The sequence below is a fragment of the Prionailurus viverrinus genome, chromosome D4, assembly GCF_022837055.1.
Source record: "Prionailurus viverrinus isolate Anna chromosome D4, UM_Priviv_1.0, whole genome shotgun sequence".
NCBI lineage: Eukaryota > Metazoa > Chordata > Mammalia > Carnivora > Felidae > Prionailurus > Prionailurus viverrinus.
In genome coordinates, this window is record NC_062573.1 from 13,593,560 (window position 1) to 13,607,870 (window position 14,311).

At 60.0% G+C, this 14,311-nt stretch overlaps 1 protein-coding gene across 6 annotated transcripts in view; it reads right to left on the bottom strand.

The window, feature by feature from the left end:
* The window catches only part of COL27A1 (collagen type XXVII alpha 1 chain), a 140,401-nt gene extending 126,668 nt beyond the window's left edge, over positions 1–13,733 (bottom strand). For 5 of the 6 annotated variants that reach the window (XM_047829186.1, XM_047829187.1, XM_047829183.1 and 2 more), the window contains exons 1-3: positions 11,921–12,445; positions 5,421–5,491; positions 381–2,113 (exon numbers count right to left, since the gene is read on the bottom strand). In XM_047829186.1, coding sequence (XP_047685142.1) covers positions 381–2,113; positions 5,421–5,491; positions 11,921–11,991 — 1,875 coding nt within the window. In that variant the 5' untranslated portion in view covers positions 11,992–12,445. Of the gene's footprint in view, positions 1–380; positions 2,114–5,420; positions 5,492–11,920; positions 12,446–13,677 lie in introns of those variants that run through there. The other variant, XM_047829185.1, reaches the window with a different exon arrangement.
* Positions 13,734–14,311: the final 578 nt, after the last annotated feature.

Here is a 14,311-nt window from a genome sequence, read left to right on the forward strand (position 1 = left end):
CTGAACTTCGGAGAGCGTGTGACCTGGGGGCTAGTCGGCTAGTGGTTTTCCTTAAGCCACTTGACCTTGACAGCTGGGTTAGCAAAGAATGACCTGGGGCCTGAGCCAAGCAAAGCCCAGGGGGGCTCTTTACCTGGTGGTGGCCACCAAACCCAAGTCTGCCCCAGTGGATCATGAATCACAGCAGGATGTGTAATCACGAGCACAGCAGAGGTAGACGAGCAGGGGACTCGCGTTCGAGTTGAGAGTCTGCCGATGACCACCTCCCGGCTCGACGTTGCTTCTCCTGGTCAGCCCTTGCCGGGAGTAGCCACTCGCCCTAACCGCCCCCTGCCACCCACTTGAGCTCCGAACAACATGCACACCCTTCCCAGTCTTACCGGCAAACCGCAGTCTCCCTTGGGCCCTGGAGGTCCCATCAGCAACGGGAAAGGCGTGGGTCCCGCCAGGTGGAAGAACGAATAGCTGTGACTTGTAGGCCAAGGACTGGAGGACAGGAATCGCGCTGGGGCAAATGCCGGGGCTGAGGTGGTCGGCCGGCTGGGCCGGGACTGTCTGGGGCTAGGCCGGGTTGTCGGATCATTCAACGGGACATCCCTGGCTGCCTTCCCAGGTCTGAGGGGGACCGGCTTCCGGGGGTTGCTCTTGGGTCTGGCTTTCCTTGTGGCTTCTGATCCAGAGGGTTTCTTGGTTCTGGTGGGGCCTGAGCCAGGAGCAAGGGTGGGCGGCAACGATGTGGCTGGTGGTGGAGTGGTCCCGGTAGAGTCAGGACGGGGGACAGGTGACAGGGACAGAACAGTGGGTTGAGGCGGTCTGAGGGTGCTGGTGTGGGCAGTGGCTGGCTCACTGGCATGACGGCTCACCTTGGCCTCATTCTGGCCCACTGGGGAGAAAGGCGTTTTGGAGGATCCAGTGGCCAGAAGTAGGGTCTGAGCGTCGGGTAGCGGAGGTCTGGGCGTTACAGGGGTCCTCTGGATCGGCCTCACGGAGGGTCGGGAGGCTTTGGCAGGAAGTGGGTGGGAAGTGGATGGCACAGGCTTCTTGGTGGGGGGGGCTGACTTTGTGAAGGAAGGCCGAGCTGCCTTCTGCGTGGGGTGGGGGTTTTTGACAGGGCCTGTGGAAGGAGGAGTGGCTGAAAGCCTAGCCGGATGACGTCTGGGGCTCCCGGTGGCCGTGCTCTTCTGCAATGGCTGGACAGGTGTGGCGGAGGTGGCACGAGGGGCTGGGGGCACGGGAGGAAGCACTTCACCGGCTGACAGCTTGGCAGGTGGCAGCGGGGTCCATGCTGGGCCCCTGGCTGCAGCATGCTGGTGAGGGTCTGTGATGCTAGTCCTTAGGGGCTTGGTGGGTGTGGCAGGCACCACAGTCCCCCTGGGATCCCTGCTTGCTGGCCTCGACCCCAGGGCTGGTGCGGCAGTGGTCAGGTTCTCCAGGCCTCGCAGGGCAAGGTCGGTCTGGAAGCTGAAGGTTGTGCCAGGGTCTCGGGGAAGGAGGGGTCCCAGCTGGGGCCGGTATGTGTCGGCCTGTCCACACTGCTTTCTCAGGTGGGTACAGTAATTGTGAGCGACCTGCGTCACAGGGTAGATACTGAACTGGCACAGGGCACCTTCAAACTGGACCGCGTGTGGGTTCATCTTCCCAAAGAGGAAGGAGCCCTCGGGGTCGAGTGCTGGGTCCTTGTGGAAAGGCAGCGGGACAGGCACCCGGTGCTGCCCGCAGGCCGTCACCAGGGTGACGGTGCGGCCGCGGAGCTCCAGAGCTAGGTGATGCCAGCGCCCATCATGCACGTCGAGGTCAAAGGCCACCGAGCGCCGGGGCCCCAGGTGGAGGACCGTCTTGCCGGGGAGAAACTGCAGGCCCAGCTGCAGCTTGTGTTTCCGGCTGCGGACGGCGAAGAGGAAGGCATGGTTCACCCGGTGGGAGCAGAGGCTCAGCACCAGAGCCAGCTCTGTGCCCAGGGAGGCGGGAATGACGGCGGCTGTGGGGGTCTGGAGCCGGGTCCGCTGTGTGAAGATGAAGCCTGATTGGAATGGAATGACCCCCGGGGGCGGGGGGCTCCAGCCACCCCCTGCCTTTGTCCAGCTGAGGCCGAGCCGCTGGAGGACATCCACATCTGCAGAGGGGGGGGGGCAGAGGCAGGAGAGGGCACAGTCAGAGCCTGCTCCAGCCCCAGACCCCTGCAGGCACACAGACACAGTGAGGACAGATCACCCATTGCTACACTGTGGCCCGTGCCTGTGGCTGGGAGTACACAGCCGGAACCCGTTCCCTATCTGGCTGGACGATGATGCATATACTAGTTTAAGACACAGACCCCGGGCATCAGGGGCGGCTCGGTTGGTTAAGCGCCTGACATCGGCTCAGCTCACGATCTTGCGGTTCCCAAGTTCAAGCCCCGCGTTGGGCTCTGTGCTGACAGCTCGGGGCCTGGAGCCCGCTTCGGATTCTGCCTCTGTCTCTCTCTGCCCCTCCCCCACTCATACTCTGTCTCTCTGTCTATCTCTCTCTCTCTCTCAAAAATAAATAAAACATTAAAAAAAAAAGACACAGACCCTGGAGCCAAACTTCCTGAATTCACTTGTGACTCACTGCCTCAGTTTTCTCGCCTGTTAAATGGGATAGTAGAGTCAAACGCAGAAGGTGTCACAGGAGTTTGGTAAGGATGTCCAGTGGGCCTGACTGGTCTCACCACCTTTAGGAACCTCCCCGGCCCCCTGCCCACCCCCTAGGTCTCTCTCTGGCCAGAGCAGGGTGGGGGGAGCCGCTATCTGCACGGAGGGAAGAGGATATTTCCAATGACTCCCCTCCTCCCTGTGCGGCTTTGGACAGAGCAGAGGAAGCAATCAAGGCGTCCCTGCAAGCTCTGTCCTCTGGCGAAGCGTTTGGACATCTACTGTGGCCTGGCCAGGTCACATCCGCCCAGTAATTACATCGGTGGGGCTCGCCAGAGCAAAAGGAGGGCGTCCAGGGTGTTTATGGAAAGGCTTCCTGACCTTGCATCTTGCCGGGTCACTCGACCTCCCTCAGCCGGCTGTGCTGCGAGCGTCTGCAGAAGCCGGCTCCGGAGCCCCGACCCAGAAAGGAGAGGCTGCCTCTGGAGCTGGGGCCTGGCTCGGGTGCTCAGCTCCCCTCCCCCCGCCCCCGCCCCCGCCCCCCCCCCCCCCCCCCCCGAGCTCAGCAACCTAAACCCCGAGTGTGGTCCAGGGGGTGCCCATCAGGCTGAATGCGGCGCTCGGCCCCTAGTCCTGAGCTAACAACTGTGACGTGGATGGACGGATGGACGGAGGGACAAATAGATGGGCTGGGGTCAGAAGGCCGGGCTTTGGAGCCAGACAAAGCCACCTGTGAGTCTGGACTCTGGGCCTCAGTTCCCTCCGCTGTAAAACGAGGCAGAGGAGAACGCCTGCATCACAGGGTTCTTGGTCTTCCTCGCCAATCCTCACACACGGCCTGCACCAGCACCTCTGGGCAAGTCTCTTCCTGACCCCTGGGCCTCAGTTTCCCTGCCTGTAAGACAAGGGAAACCAGACCTGGAAGCGGCCACGACGTGCTAACGGTGTTCTCAGAACTCTAGAGGGGTAGGCTGCTTCTTCGGGTTGGCTTGACTTGAAGACCCTTATTCGTCCGTAGGGCCTGCGGGCCTTCACTTCGCTGCAAATTCCCCCTCTCTCCCATCTCCGTCTGCCCTCAGACCCTAATCTGAAATACACCACCGCTCAAAGATTCTCTTGGTAGTAGTGTATTTCACACCTTTTAATCACTGAAACGCTCTTATTATCACAAAATATTACTCACTACGAACAGCTTAAAAGCGAGCAGGTGCTTGCTAGGGAAGAGGTGAGGGCAGGAAGCCACCCCCCACCCCCGCCCCTTGTCCCATCTTGGCAGCCCCCGGAGGACCCCAGGCCTGCACAACATGTCCTCAAACACCGAAGCTTATGGCTGCTTGCGCTCACCCAGGGGAAATGACAGTTGGCCAGGCCAGGAGACACCAATGAGCTTTCCCTTAGCGTCCTTTCAAAACCCACACTGGCTAGTCTCCAGGCCACCCCTACAGACTGTCTGTAGGTCAAGGGCAAAGCCCCGAACTCTGACACCTGGAGCTGGCAGAGGTGGTCATCTTAGGGAAGACTGACCACTGCGGGCTCCACAGGGAATAGAGAAGGACTGTTCTTAGCCAAGTTTTCAGGTAAATGATATAGTCAACAACAATAATAAATGCCAGGATTTGTTGAGCACTTACTATGAGCCAAGTGCTTTACATGTACTATCTCTCTTGAGCCTCTCAATCATCTATGATGAAGGTACTGTTTATTATCCCCCCTTCACAGACAAAGTTCAGAAAAGTTTGCTATAATAACTAGCCCAAGGTCACACAGCCTATAATAAAAGGCACAGCTGGAATCTGAACCCAGGCCACCTGGCTCCAGGGTCTCTGTTCTTAACACAGTGCTATACTGAGCTAGAGCCCCTCAGACAAGTGAGAACGTGGGGTGGAGGCATATCCAGGACCCACGGGCGAGGCGCTAGGGGACAGGAGAATGAATACGGCCCAACGCCATGCTGGAAGGACCCAGCCAGCTGGCCGCAGCAAGATCCCTTTATTACATAAACCTGGCTCCACATAGCTCCGGCCTCTCCCCAACACCCCCCGCCCCCCATCGCCTGACTCAGGACTCTGGACAGCTGTTCACCTACTTTGTGGGGGAAACAGCAAGCTCGGAAAATATGACATTTGCACAAAATGTTGCCGGGCAGCAGAAGCCTCTTCCGGGCACGGCCCTCCCCTCCCGGGGACCCAATCCCTGCCGGCGGCCAGGTCAGGCCACAGGGGCTCTGAGAGTGCCCGGCTGCCTGTCCCGGCACACAGGCGGGCGTGGAGGAGGGGAAGGGCCGCTATTTTAGGAGGCGTCGTGGCTGTTTGACAAACAGATGTGGGAGAGGTTTCAGTTTCCACGGGCAGCTGTGCAGCCTGCCCACGGCCGCTCTGGCCCCCTGGCCGGCTCCTCAGGGATGGCAGGGAAGAGCAGGATCTCACGGGAAGGGCAGGAAGTTGTGGCCTTCGTGCCTCCTCTCAGCAGTTCTTGGTACAACCACTGGACAAATCAGGATGACTGAGGCTGACTGAACCAACGTGATTTATTCCAATTCTGCCCGTTCCCCGACCCCCCGACCCTTGGATAGGAAAGAAAGGGTCAGCTTTCCACATTTCTGCACTGAGTCCTTCCTGCCCCTTACAAAACCCTAAATGTGATTCTTTCAAGCCCAGAGAGAATTTGCCAACGATGGGCTCCATTTTACTGATGGGAAAACTGAGGCAGTGAGTTCCAGGGAGGGGCCTAGCCATCTCCTAGCCCTGTGTTCTCAGGTCCCTTCTGCCCTCCCTTGTCTCCCCCTGCACAAAGAGAAGAGAAGATTACCTTCAGGAGCTCCTTGGGTGGAGGCCAGGTGACAGACAAATGACACTAAGATCCAGGTGAAGAGAAACCCCCTAGAGACCGGAAGACACAAGCAGATGCGGCATCAGCTTCCACCCTCAGGCCCGGATCCGGCTGGAGAGATGGGAGGGAACCACCCAGGCCCAGTGTCCCCCAGTCTCGCCCATGGAAGGTGGAGGCAAGATACAGGCTCTAGGACCCCACGGTGTAGCCCACGCTCCCGGGTTTCCAGGCGCAACCCCTGCGGGCCAGACCTGCCTACGCAGCCCAAATACAACCTGGCTTTTTACAGATCGATAACCCAAGGTCACAGGGCAGGAAAGAGTGGGCAGGAAGCCCTGCCCTGGGCGTCAGGAGACCCAGGGCCCGGCTTCAAATCTGCCACTGACTCACCGGGCCGCCAGGGGCCCGCCCCTCCCCATCTCTGGGGCTCAGTCTCCCCATCTGTACTGTGGCCTCAGGATCTTGAGGCCCACTGGGCAGCAGAACCAGGACTGAAAGTTCAGTGGGAAGACCGAATTGATGCACTTGGATGACTGACATCTCAAAGGACAAAAGAGATGAGAACTCCTCTCTAGACTCAAGGTGGAGGAGGAGAAGACCCCTGAACCAGGAACAACGCGTGCTAAGGAAGCCGCCTACCTGGCTTCATGCCGACGGAAAAAGGCGGGGAGAGAAAACAGAGGGACAGAGGACACAGCGGGGAGTCAGGCAGACCCAGGTGCAAACCTGGCCCCGTTGCTTACCAGCTGTGTGACCCTGGATGAGTCACTCAGCCTCCCTGAGCCCGCCTCCCGCTTTGCAACACGGCCGACATTCCCGATGGTGCAGGCCAGGCATGAGGATTAAGTGAGCTCATGCATGTCAAGGGCTCGGCCTGGTGCCAGCCACAGAAGTGCTCCTTAGACAGTCATTGCTGCCCCTGAAGTCTGGGGCCCGGAAGGGTTAATGCTCTGCTCGGTGGCTCCTGCCAAGATGGGCAGAGGCAGTGATCCGATTTCACCTTCCTGTGGGAGCAGCCACCGGCGACACCCGAAGCCACCTGGGGCATCTGATCCCTGAACAGGCCAAGGGGAAGGCAGCACGTGGCCAAAGACGGCCGGCCGGGATGCAGGCAGAGAGAGCCGAGACAGGCGGGTGCTGAGGGCTAAGGCTGGGATGCACAGGCCCGGGATCCGTTTCCAAGAGGAAAGCTAGGATGCTGTGTTTCTGGGGAACCACGTAATCCAGGAAACCCATCTGCCGGAACTGATGTCTGGAGCCCCACGTTCTTCCCAGCTCCCCGGGCTTCCTTGGAAAACAAGTTTACACCCTCGGATTTAATAGCAATTGCTCCAATTTGATTGCAATTATGATCAATAGTAATCCTGACTGGCACTGTGAAGGACAGTGGCGGTCACCTACCCTTCCCTTCTTGTTCAGGGAGGCACGGACTTCAGAGGGTACTGGATGAATCCGGGTAAGTCTAAGCCAATCTTGGGAATTTCTTCTGCCATACCAGTGACCGGTTTAGGCACGCATACGTGACCCAAATGTGGCCAGTAAGATGTGAGGGATGCCTCTTAGGGCCCCTGGAAAAGTGTTGCAAAGGGACAGAGAGGGTTCCTTCTAGCCTTTGTACGTTATCGAGTGGGGATGTGCTGCTGCAGCCATTTTGGGCACATGAGCTTAACAAGCTCCGTGAGCATTTGAGGATGACAGAATGGAAAAATAGGAGACGTTTCATGACACTTGAGATGCTGAAGTAGCCAAGCCTGTCGCTGCTTTTGCTTCAGATCTCTCGATACCAGAGGTAATAACTCCCTTTCCGTAAGCCAGGCTGGCTTGGGTCTTCAGTGAGTTGCAGCGTAAAGCAAGCTGGCTGCGGTAGCCCTCAGATGCTGACGGTGGTCCCTTGAAAGCCTTCTCCAGCCTCCGGGCCTTTCGCATGCCCTACCAAGCGCTCCCGACGCCGCTCTTTAGCCTGGCCAGTTCCCACACAGGCATTCGATTCCAGCTTGGGCCTCACCTCCCACAGCCCGGTGCACGCACCTCACCACAGCAGGTATCCCACGTGTGCTAATTGCCTATTTTCCTGCTTCCCTTTCCAGAAAAAGCCCCCGAAGGGTAGGAACCACATCTGTCTTGTTCACTTTTGTATTCCCAGCACCTGGTAAGCACGTCATAAACGTTCAGCGTATCTTTGTAGAAGGAATACATAGTACCTGGCATTCCAGGACTCTGGACTTTAAAAGCATCCCCTCCAAAGGCCCTCCCCACCTCTGCCTTCTTCCAGGGTCGGTCCTGGATAAGCTTCTGTTCCCCCTCATCTTCTCCAATCTGCTGCCATTGCTGTGAAAATGCCTTTCTCACAGGGCCAGTCCACCGCGGACCTCGCCTCCAGCTCACCGCTAGCCATGACTAAAGGTCAGAGTGCCTAGCTGCCCTGACGTCATCTGGAGGAAGGACAGAGGCTGGCCCTGCCGACACGACCTGTCCGCTTGAAGCCAATGGCAGCCTCGTCGGGCCTGAAAAGAAATGACAGGAGGCTTTGTTTGACGTGCCACAAACGGAGGCTCAGGGAGGGCAGGTACCTCTTCAAGGCCACCTGGGAAGGCTCTGGGGTCATAATTCTTCAGTATTGTTTCCCACTTGGCCAGGTAGACACTAGAGGAAACCGGGGCCAGATTCCCTGGGGAAGAGCTGCATCCCAGTCCTGCCGACTCCCGGGGCACAACTAACTGCATACCAAAGGGTCTGAGACGTCCCACAATGAAGACATTGACCGTGCTTTCTGTCCAGCAGCAGTTCCCAGACTTAGGGGACCAGTGAACTCATTTTTCCTGAGAATGACTCCTCAGAGGACACTGCCCCTCGTTTTCCAGTGTGCCGACGAGCTCACTTCTGCCCCCATTTTCTCCCACCCTCTCTTCCCAGAGCTTTCCAGGCACGAGCCCTCACTCCCGGAGTCCCTCGCCGTATCGTGTCATATCCACCCTGCTCAAGATGCTTCCCAAGCTGATAGGGAGAGGCTGGGTGGAGGGGACAAGGTGCAAGAACCACACATGCCCTTAGTCAATTTTTATGGCTGTGGTTATGCCAAGGTGACCACTTTGGAGAGACTGAGAATACACGTGGGGGAAATATTTTTAATCCCTGAAGGTCACGAGAGAGAAGACTCACAAGGGCGATGGGATCAGAACCTGTTCTTTAATTAAGCTTCCCAACACCATGGTTTCCCATTCAAGAAGTTCAACCCTGAAGGCCTGTTATGAAAGTATTTGCCCCTCCATCCGGTCACCTTGACAAATGCAGCTGACCTCCCAGAGCTGGATTCTGTGCACACTTGACTCATACACTGCCAAAGCAAAGAGTGGGAATAATACAGTGGGAGAAGGTCCTCTGAGATCATCTAGAGGCCAGATTCTAGTCCCTCCCCCTCATTGTGAAGATGGGCAACCGAGGCCCAGAGAGGGGAAGCGATTTGTCTAAAACCACACAGCATGTCAGTGACCCACATCATCCGACCCCGCTGCTTAGCAGACAGTCCGTCTCACTTGACTTGTCTCTCATGGAGAAGAAATGGGAGACTTACAGGGACTTCCTACTTGCCAGAGACCAGAGTCCCAGACTTTACCAACAGGAACAGAGATGCAGCCTCGGAAGCCAACAAGCCATCTAAGTAAGCTCCAGGCTTGGAAAGTTGGCTCCCGGAGGGAGGCCCTGCCGATCCTTTTGCTCCCGTTCCAATGCTGTTTAGGCTACTGCTAATAATGTTTCGTGCCTGTGCTGGCTCAGAGCTTTGTTCTTCCCAACTTCTGTTTTCACCACTGACTTGTGGTCCTTGGCTCGGTGAACCCAGGGCTCCAGAATGTCGGGAAGACCAGGGCCCAGGGGCCAGAGTGGGTAGGAGGCAACTGAAACAGCAGCCGGGGGTTAGGGAACCTGACCTTGGAGGCACAGCCTGGCCACACAGCCCTCCAAGAAGGGAACCCAGGTGCTCCTACCCCCAGAAAAGGCCCTCTGCCAGCACACCACATGTGGCTACTCCTGGACCACGAGGCTGCCAGAACCTACAGCTGGTTTGCATGGTGTTGTCTCCATCCTTGTTACCTGGGAACACACAGAATCTTACAGACCCGTACCAACTTGCACATCCGCTAAGAGCTCAGAGCTGAGACCGAGGGCACTAAAAAGACACACAAGGAAAGCAGCCTGTGGACTCCAGGCTCGGCTGTGCTCTCGTGGGCTCAGCTGGGCCGGAAGCTGGCCTGAGGACCACAGAACAGCAAAGGGGGATGGACCCGTCCCACCTGCCTCCGTGGACCAGCCAGGCCCCACGTGCCCAGACAGCCGCACCCAGGCCCCTCTCTTCACACCTGATACCTCTTCCATGGGAACACAGACAGGTCATCTGTCTGGACAGGAGGCGGCCCAGAATTTTCCGGTTGACTCACACATCCATTCAAGGTGAAGTGAATAATGATACAAATAACAGCTGCCATTTATTGAGCACTTATTACATGCCAGGCGCTGTTCTAAGCCCTTGACAAGCATGGCCCCCCATCAATCCTCACAAAACCTTGCTAGCTGAGAATTAAGATGCCCGTGGGGCGGGTAAGAAAGAAGAGAAGCACAGAGGCCAGGGGCTTGCCCGAGCTCACGGGGCAGTCAGGACTCACACTGGCCGATTGCAGCGCTCCCTCTGCCCTGCAACCTGCTACCCACTAGTGTGAGTCTGTGAGTGTTTTGCCCCCACAGAGGCGGTCAGTCCTCCAGCACCACTGATACGGCATGTCAGTGCACCGGGCCGGGTTGTAAGGGTACCAAGCAGGTCCCTGCACCCAGAAACGGGGAAGGAGAATATGCCAACAAAGTAGCAGGCAGAATGGGCTCCGAGAGAGACGAACAGTGGGTTACATGGGGAGGGCAGCCCCCCCCCCCACTCCCCATGCAGCGCACTACGAGGGGAGCTGATGGCTGTTGAACTACGGTTTGAGGGACAGCAGAAGACACACAAGCACCAAGAAGGGGACTGTTCCAAGGACAGGGAGGAAAGGGAAGGAGAGACGGGGCCAGGGATGTGCTCCATAGGGTCATGGAGCCTGGTCTGGGAGAGGCAAAGAAGAACAAAGCTGGAGGGCATGCCAGAACCAGAGGGCACAGGATCTGGGGCACCCTGTGGTGAGGGAGGCAAGGCAGAGGCTGGGCCTCTGAGCAACTTGACTGCCCATTTGCCCAAAGCTTGGGCCCCACCATGGGGTGCTCGCCTGGCACCACTTTTCTGCCCAACCGCTGGCATCTGCTTTGGCACAGGGTCTTCTGGAGAAAATGAGTCAGCAGTGTGCTTACTGGTGCTGTGTGTGTGTGTGTGTGTGTGTGTGTGTGTGTGTGTGGTGGGGTGGGGTGGGGGGTGGTGGAATCTCAGCCAGCCAGCTTTTTCCAAGACATGGGAAAGAAGGGGGGGGATCATCCCCCTGATTCCAGCTCAGAGGGGGCGGGGCATGGTGGGGTCTGGAGGCAACAGCCCTGACCAGCCTCTTGGGAATGTCCTCTGATCCTGGGGGCAGGACAGAAAGGGAGCAAGTTCTGTGCTTCTCTAGGCAGTGAGCATGAGCCACAGTCCCTAGGGCCCTGAGGGCTGCTCCCATCCTCGTTCACTCCCACACACACCCACACTCAGGGATTCACTCTTGCACACGCTCACTCTTTACAACTACTCCGCCAGCCCCCGGGTCCCAGCTCTGCCACAGGAGATTCCCTGCCCCTCCCTGGCCCCCCCAGTCTCTGCCTCTGTGAAATGACTTGCTCATCTCCAGGGCCCCTTTCTACTCTGACATGCAGGCTCTCCCTTTTTCTCTCTCACACACGCAAAGTGACAGGAACCGAGACACCCTCCCCCCAACCCCCAGAGAAGCAGGGAAACACTGAGGCGCACAGACCCAAACATAGTGACACACACGCGGAGACTTCCAGAAGCAGGGGACGTGCAAAGCCACACAGACGCTGAGACGGGAGCAGAAGCGGAGACCCGGAGACCGAGAAGCTTGCGGGTAGTTTCACAAGAACAGACTGACTTACAAGCCCGGGACCTGTGGACACCGCCACCGGAACACACGGAGACAGCCCAACACGGAGACCCTTCCTCCCCCGAGCACCCAAAAAGCCCCCCTCCGCCCCCAACTCGCCGTTCCAGGCGCCACCACCCACCCCGAACCCCGACCCCAGGGCTGGCTCTGCACGGACCCTCCCCAGCGCGGCCCCCGCCCCAACGCGATCGCAGAGCCCGGCCAGCGGGGCAGGGCAGGCAGCGCTCGCCAACCCTCGCCGGGCCGGGGGCGCAGCCCGCTCGTTAACCCTTGGTGGCCCGCTTCATAAGGGCTCGGGAAGGGGCAGGAAGCCGACGTTCCGGGGAAGCGTCCGGCGCGGCGGGGATCCCCAGCCCTCCCCGGGGCTGGGGCAGCAGGAAGCTGGGGAGGGGGCGTCCCCGAGCTCATACTCACCCCCCGCGCGCCGCCGCCGCCGCCGCCGCCGCCGCTGTGCCTCGGGCCCCCCGCGCCGATCCCGCTCCCATGGCGGGCCCCTACTTCATGCTCCCGAGCCCGGGGGGCAAGTGTGGGCGCGCCCCATGGGGCCGCCAGCCCCCCGCCCCGCCGCGCCAGGCCGGCTCAGAGCGCGCGGCCCCCGCGCCCCCAGCGCAGCCCCGCGCCCAGGGGCGCCCGAGCAGGCAGGCAGCGCGGCCGGGGCCCCGCGGGCGCCCGCGCCAGGCCCATGGTCCCAGGAGTCCCGGCGCCGCGCTCGCCCCTGCCTCGCTCTTTTTCTGCTTCTACCGAAAAGGAAGAAGAAGCAGGGGGGAAAAGAGAGATGATCAAACTTTTGGAGGCGGGCTGCTGGCGGTCCCCGGAGGCAGAGCGAGGCCGGGCGAGGGCGCGCGGAGGGCGGTGGAAGCTGCCTCCCTGCCGGCCTGGGGGAGGAGAGGAAAAGGAAGGATTTGGGGGAAATGAAGGCGATTTAAAGTCTCGGCCCGCGGTGGCTCTCCACCTTCTCTCCTCCCCGCGCCGAGCCGCCCTCTGCTGCCCCATGCTGCCCCCTGCCGGCCGTAGCCGAGTACACGGCCTCGGCCGGCCCACGACCGCCCCGCAGAGACACCCCCACCTCCGCCCCTCCCCCAGGAAAAATGGGGAAACTGAGATTCACAAAGAGGAAAGAGATGGCCAAAGCTGCACCGCAGGACGGGCACAGTTCGGAGATGTGGCACTTCTGGCTTGTGAGACTGGGGGTGGGGGTGGGGGGAAGGTCCCTCCGAGCTGGGGGGGGGGGGTGGAGATAGAGGGAGAAAGGGGACAGACACTACTGCTGAAAGGAACCTGGTGTTTCAGGGACAGAGCTGGGACCACCACTCAGTGTCCAGACTGCCACAACAGCGACAACCAGTGTCCTACCACAGACACACACACACATACACACCCCTCTTCTCAGATTCAGAGCGCCCTGGAGAACTGACTTCCCTGGACACTTACTTGGTGGGTGGGCTTGTTCAATGTTGGTCACCCTCTTCCCCTCCCTGTCCGTTCGGTAAGAAAAGGGAGCTTAACAACCCCTGCCCCGACACCCCCCCCCCCCAGGAGGCGACCAAAGACTCCTGAGATCCCACACTGGAGCGCACAACTGCACACCTTGAACCCGCCGCAAAAGCCCAGCAAATTCGCACAACCACCACCCCCGTCCGAACCCAGGCGTGAGAAGCCCCTTCCACCTCCCCCTCCACCTCCACTTCCACCACTTGTTCACCAGTGCGCACACACACTCCCACACACATCCACGCTCACCCCAAACTCAGACACAAACTCACACTCATTCACACGCAAGCTCAGTCACACTCCCCCCGGGCTCACACAAACACACCCTGGGGTTATTGCACTCGAACGCCACCCGGACTCCACACACGCAGACGAATGCACACTGGTACTTACACGCACACAAATGCACGCTAGCCTCCCGGGATCCACCCCCCCCCCCAACGTACACACCCGCACACACGATTCACACAACTTCACGTGCACACATCCCACATACACACCCCAAGTGCACATGCGCGCGCGCGCACCCCCGCTTGCACACTGCTCTCCGCTAGTGCCCACCGCAAGCGTGCACGAACGCACTCACTCCCCACACGTGCACCCCCCCCCTCCCCGTACGCGCGCACCTTTACGAACACACACCGCTACCCCCAGAGCTCCAGGAGCCCCGGGGCACTTACTGGGTCCCTAGCTGCGAGGCTGGACGGTCGGTCCTTCCTCGGGCGCCTAACGGCATTTGTATTCATGGGTCCCCGCAGCCCCGGGCGCGGGCGCGGGGGCGGGGGTGCGGGCTCCCCTTCCCTAAACTGGGCGCGGGCGCTCGGAGCGCAGCGGCACCGGGAGGGGCATGGGCGCGCGGGGCTGCGCCGCCGGCCCGGTCCGCCTGCGCTCGAACTTCGGCCGCTCTGCGTCCTCGGACTCCGGCGCGGGCTCCGGGCGCGGGGGGCGGCTCATAGGTGCTGGGGCCGCGGCGCCCGCCGGGCCTTTTGAAGTCTCCGCTGGGGGCGGGGAGGGGGCGCTGAAGGCGGCCTTTTAAACCGTGGCTGCACGCGGGCTTGGTGGAGCAAGGTGTCTGGTTTCAGCAAACTTTAGGAAAAGTCCCAAGCCGAAGCAAGGGAGGAGGGTGGAGGGGGGGGAGCCAAGCAAGAAAGAAAAAGAAGCGGCGTGCTGTGCGCTGCTTCCTGCAGGGGGCAGAGCACCCACGGCTGCCAGGAGGGCGGCCTAGCCGGGTGCTGGGGAACCCGCAGACAGCTGGCCGGCGCGTGGAACCACCCCCCCACCCCTGTACCCCCAAGTTGACCCGGCGTTCTTAAC